This window comes from Sceloporus undulatus, chromosome 5 (genome assembly GCF_019175285.1).
Source record: "Sceloporus undulatus isolate JIND9_A2432 ecotype Alabama chromosome 5, SceUnd_v1.1, whole genome shotgun sequence".
In the NCBI taxonomy this organism is placed as follows: domain Eukaryota; kingdom Metazoa; phylum Chordata; class Lepidosauria; order Squamata; family Phrynosomatidae; genus Sceloporus; species Sceloporus undulatus.
Genome location: NC_056526.1, coordinates 103662946 through 103669085, shown reverse-complemented (window position 1 = coordinate 103669085; position 6140 = coordinate 103662946). Strand labels below are relative to the sequence as shown.

Below are 6140 nucleotides of genomic sequence, written 5' to 3'. Positions count from 1 at the left end.
GCACAATTTATTCTAAACACCAGTCATAATCAACTAGATCCATATCCCATTGCACCACCCTCGCCATACCCAATCTTATTTGATTTCAGAAGTTAATCAGGCTACTCTTTGGGATGGGAGACCACCAAGAAATATCTTCAGGTAGGGCCAGTTAAGAATCTGGCCTGAAAACCTGCAGAACCACTGCTGTTGGTCAGCAGACTATACTGGAATAGATGAGTATTTGGTGCAAAGCAAATCCTAACTATCCAAATGAACTGTAACATACAGTTTTGCAACAGGATCTATATTTTAGTTTCCCAAACGGATTGTGGCCATATATTCTATCCATACATAATTATATTTGTCCTATCATCAAGTAATCACTACCATTCTTGGAATAATAAATGATTTGTAAGAGCCCTATCTTTTAGCTAAGCAGGATTCTCATTTCCAACCCCACTTGCTTTCCCAGACATTCATGAAAGCAAAGTGGGATAAAATTTATGTCGCACAAAGCCAGAAGCAATGATGCATCTTGGAACTGCGGAGTCTGAAGATGTTGGCTGTTTTGGGTTTATGTAAAATTGTCTCCACAGTGTGAATCACTTATTGCCATAATAGTTGCTGGTTGGAAATCTGCTGATCATTAAGGCTACACATTTCATCTCAGGGCATGAAGCGCTGTGGTTTTCCGCATCAGTCGCTCAGTTAGTGGGGAATTTGGTCTCAATTCATCACGTTCAAGAAGGAGGCACCTAAAGAAAAATGTAATCTTTATCTTAAAAAATGTATTTTGAGGTCTTTTGACAGGTCACCCAGACATCCCGCCACTACAAAAGAGCTGGAGCCATCATACTATTACTGCTGCTTTGCTTCCAACAACTAGACTTTAAAACAGTTCTGAATAAAACCCATTTAAAACACTGAATGACCATCACGTTTTCATGACAATAATGCTAGAGATGAACAAACGTGAGGAACATGTACCTATATTGTACTGCAGTTCTTATCAGCCCTAGCCAACAGAGCTGATGGCACTTACCTAGCAAGCTTTTGGTTAGCTTTAGATTTACAGTTCAAAGCAGCATGAATTAGTAACTGGGCAAAAACATCTCTCTGTGAAAAAGTGAAAATACAATATAAGTTACTGAAATAGAGTCATAAAAGAGATTTCCTCCCCACTGTATTGGGCTATAAGGACCCAACCACACCTGTTGTTCACTTGTCAATTCCTTTTAAATGCCTGCAGGACAATAAAATAACGTCACAGATATGTTGCTGCTGAAAGCAGTTATAAAGAGAACAGAGGGTTCATTTTACCATGAAACTAGACAATACTGGTCTTAATGGTAATATAATATCTATTGGTGTTGACTGCACAGAAACAGGACAAGAGTGATTAAGTCTGAATTGCATAACTGTCTAAGTATAATGCAATGGATGTAAGTAGTGAAGCCTGAAGCTTATTAATCTCATTAATTTATAACTCTCCCTTCTCCCAGTATAGAATCCAAGGTATCTTATAGCATAAGTTAAAACATACAAACATTCATAGTATAAAAATTCACAATTAAATAAGCAATCCTGTTAAAACACTAAATCACACCAACCTAAACCAATTCACTTGATGGTCTCAGATAAGCCACTTCCCTAGCTTCAGATAATATGAAGTGCTTTGTATACTCAAGTGTACAGTATTACTTTCAATTTGTGCAATACACGTATAAGCAATTGTTTAAATGGCTCTCTGTGTAGTTATGTATCCTGAGTAATGTAATAATTTTTTTTAATTCTGCCCATTATTTTTATTTAATTAATAAATATTACTATGAGTGCCTGGCCAATATTCCCACAACACCAAAGACCTGGAATACAAAAATAAAGATCAACCCATGGAGAGAGGGCAAAAATGACAGGAAGCTAACTAGAGGCAACAGCTTTTCTTCCCAATACTACTGTTGAAAAAAAATTGCCCAGATAAGACTCTGCCCTGTAAATTGTTTGAAAAGAAAACGGATGCATCCTGAAGAGCTGGTTTTCAAGTTCCAAGAAAAAGTGGGGTCAAGTAGAAAGCTGTCCTGGGCTTCATTTGGAATAAAGGATAAGGATGGGTAGAATATTCTTGTTATGTATGATGTTAAAATCTCAGGATCCCGCCATTTATTGTTCTGTACTTCTTGATATGTATGGGGAAAGGGTATGGGGCATGTAGTACTGTATACATGTATCATTGTGCAGAGGTCTTTTGCAAGGGGTGGCTATGTAGTAAGAGCAGGAAGTGATATAAGTGTTAAACTGTTTCTTCCAGCATGGAAGAATGAGATCTGCCTGAGGAATAGGAAGGGGGGTGTTGTGGAATATTTGGTCTTTGCCCTAGGAACAAAGGATGAAAGGGTGCCAAATTGGTGGGATGGAATCAACAATTTCAAATGTCTTTATTATACTATACTATGTCCCGGTGCCCCAGTTCTAACCAAAAACCGTATCAGGAACTATGTTGGCCACAACAATAAAGGTCTTTCATTAATCAACTGAAGATTGGTTGTTTGTGTCTTGGAGTAAGAGTTTTCTCTGGTTCTGACAGCAACTTCCTTTTAAGCTGTGGACAGAACATCAAGAAGTGTCCAAACCAAAAGAGTACAAGGTGCAACACCCACCACCCTGCAGCCCAGCCTTTGACGCTCCAAGGGTATTGAAGGGAAAGGATCACAGAGAACACCTGACAAAGAGTACGCACAGCCACCCCTTATACAGTGCTTCCTATTAGAACTTGTGGCATGTTTTAAAGCTGAAGAAATGTCTTCCCTGTGCCCTCAGGTAGCTCTTAGGGTACTTCAATCCAATCTCCATTCTTTGAGTCTTTACAGGTACAAAATCCAACTGGATAAACTCAACCTTAAAAAAAAAAAAATCTTTCTTACTTGGGCATTGCTCCCTCCTATTTCAACAACTTTGTACCGAATGGGATACAGCAATTCCACTGTTTTATCATAATTGCCATTCTCAAATTCCACAAATGCTTGCAGAAGAGGAAGACCCAGCTTTGGAATCAGGTTTAATTCATGGTCTTCACCAGGTGCCCTAGAAAAAAAAATGAGATGAACATTATGTCAGTCAGATACAAGATTAACAGACATGAGTAATAAAAGATTAATAAACAATCAATTTACTGTTGCTAATTCTGGAGAACTTTACCTATTTAACAAAGGATATCAAAGTTTAACTACAGTAGCAACTACAGAAATTAGGCAGACCTTGGTGATCTTCCAGGAATGACCTATTATATTCATCCTCCTGCCAAGAATGCAGGATTGTTTGGCAGCATAAGTCCAAATTAATATTTTATGTGGCAACCATGCTAAGTGCTGTCAACATCTCGGCATGCAGTGGAGATGCGTCTTTGTGAACGCATACTTCTACAGAAAAAAGATGCATGGAGACTCTGTCAGGATGGGGAGCATAGACCATTCCCCAGATCTATTGAGAACTAGTGGTTCAAGGCTCCTCAGTTCTTTCCAGGTTTCTAGGTTATGGGCAGAGCCTCCAAGAAGTTTACATAGACATAGGGCAGCATAAATGATGTTGGATGGAACAGGGCTAGAACACTCCTCTTTCTCCTGTATTACTTACTTGTCTTAATAGGGCTTCCCTCTAGAGTTCCAATTCAGCAGTTGCAAACAGGAGTTTAATCTTTTGTGTTAGAACTATGGTGGCAAACCTATGGCACGCGTACCCTCTCTGACACGTAAAGCCATTTTGGAGGGCATGCAAAGAGATGGGAGAGCAGGGGAAGAGGAGGAACAGGCATGCACCTGTTCTTCCTCTTCCCCCGCCTTCCCATGCCTTTATCTGCCTCTCTGGAGACAGTTAAAGACCCAGGAGGGCAGGAGAGAGAGAAGAGGAACAGGTGTGTTCCTGTTGCTCCTCTTCCTCATCGCCCTCCTGGGCCTTTAGCTGTCTCCAGGGAAGTCCCGCCCTCAAAAGTCTCATCCCCCCGGACGTTCCGCCCCAGAACACTTTTGAGTTTGGGCACTCAGTTCCTAAAAGGTTCGCCATCACTGTGTTAGAGTATGGAAACTTTAAAGTCTGTTACATAATACTGTGGGTCAGTTAGTGGCAGACAAGGGCATAAGGTGATACAGAGACAAACAAGACCTTTGATACTTAGTTCTGTAACAGCATTGTGACGACTGAGCAATCAGTTCTGCTAGCTCACTACAGAAATAAAGTGTCCTTCTTTCAATATTTATTTACATTACAAATCTCATTACGTTTAATCATCACAATTGGCTGACTAGGTCATGGGTGACACCCATGCTGAGTGGAGTTTACACATTTGTCTAGATTCCATAATCTACTCAAATGAATAAAACAGTAAAACAAAACAATTTAATCTTCTGCATGAAAACTATACAGGATACCAAGTGATGATATGTCCAATCAATCAATCAATCAACCTATCTATATATTCATAACAGTGTTTGCTACTTACTGGGCCAGCTCCTGAAGGGTTGTTAAGAGTTCATGAATAGTCTTGTGGTCCTGGGCTCCTAAAGATGACATCAGAATATGAACATCATTGAAAATCAGGATGTGGTCGATGGCATGCTTCTTTGCCAGCTGGTTTACTCCTTTCCACCTGTCGCCTACCTTTACACCTAGAATAGAAATACATATCTTTAAGAGATTCAACCTGGATATTTTGTAACCTGCATAGAGGCTCAGTGCTGGGGAAAAGGCAGGGTGATGGTGATGGGGAAAGGAGGAGAAGGAAAAATGAAGACTTTGGGGAATGCAATCTTCATGCCATGCAAAGACATCTGGAGCAGGCCCACTGAACAGAGTGAGGCTTTCTTTGCCACTTCTTTTCACAGCTGCATCTGCCTGTACTGAGCTGTAACTAAGGCCTGGAACAGATGGGCCTTAGAGGTGCCCTCGTCACGTGCGAGGGCTGCCTGGTGGGCGGAGCGACCACACGCCCAGCAGCCCATACCTGTGACGAGGGTGCTGCAGCTGCAGTGCGCCCACCAGACGCTGCCCGTACTGGTGACATCGCAGCTGCGCCACCTCCAAACAGGGTGGCACAGTTGCGCTGTCACCGCAGTATCACTGGCGCTTTGGGGTGTGGAAATGCACCGCAAAAAAGGAGCCGCTTCCCAGTGCTCCTTTTTGCTCTGCAGGAGCGCCACACAATTTGGTTGCTGCAGCGCTCCTGTGGAGCAAAGTGAGGCGCCGGGGACGCACCTCTTTCTGGCGGTTTGTACCCCGACTAAACCATCTGCTAGTAAGTCTATTAATTATAATCTGTTAATGGAATACAATATCTGTATTCACACAGGAGCATTCAACATTAATGTGGATTTATACCCTAATCATTTTTGCATTGGAAGCTTCCTTTGACCTAATCTAGCTGGTATGGGCATCAAATGCATTAGAACCAAGTAGGGAAAAAATGGAGAACTAAAACGGTCAAGGAAACTGTGGAGCTTGGTATGTAAGGTAACAGTTTCAATTACATTTGCATTTTTTCATTCCTCCAATGTGTGTAAGGTAGAATTTACAGCTCTCTCCAGCCATGCACCTGCATCATCATCATAACAACTCTGAGGCAGAGTTAGGCTGAACAAGACAGGGCCCAAGTTACCCACTTAGTTTAACAAAATGGGATTTTTCAGGATCCAGCCCAGCATCCCAGCTAGTATATTCTTTCTTTCTGCAGAAATGAAGTCAGGGAAAGGAGTGAAGATGTAAGATCCAGCAACTACCAGAACAGTGATCCACAACAACTTCTTAGAAAAGCAATTGAAGTTTATTGTAAGAGCAAGTAGATGTAGCTAGACACGTTTTTGCAGAATCTGAAACCCATGCCTCTGTGTATTCAAAGTAACTCCTTAGCCCCCACCCTTTTTTCCTGTAGCTAATTCCCCACACCTCCCCCCGGCAGAGCCATGAGAAACCAAGCCCCCCCAACCCCAGCTGCACTATGAGAAACCAGGCACGGCCTTGAACAAATGCTAACATCTGCCCAGGCCTTTATCTCTTAGCATTCCAATCTTCAAGCAGGCCTCAAAGCCTAGCTAGCAAGCAGCCCCAACTACCCACCCATTCCCCCATTCTACTCCTTAGGCAGAACTACAGCTAAAGCAATTATTAATATC

General features: G+C 41.8%; 1 protein-coding gene across 1 annotated transcript in view; it reads right to left on the bottom strand.

The window, feature by feature from the left end:
- Positions 1-6: 6 nt before the first annotated feature.
- Positions 7-6140, bottom strand: part of TTC38 (tetratricopeptide repeat domain 38) — a gene marked incomplete at its 5' end in the record, with an annotated part of 14465 nt that continues 8331 nt past the window's right edge. The window contains 4 exons of the mRNA XM_042469652.1: positions 7-737; positions 1025-1098; positions 2904-3063; positions 4475-4640. Of these exons, the coding sequence (XP_042325586.1) occupies positions 644-737; positions 1025-1098; positions 2904-3063; positions 4475-4640 (494 nt within the window). The remainder of the gene's footprint in view (positions 738-1024; positions 1099-2903; positions 3064-4474; positions 4641-6140) is intronic.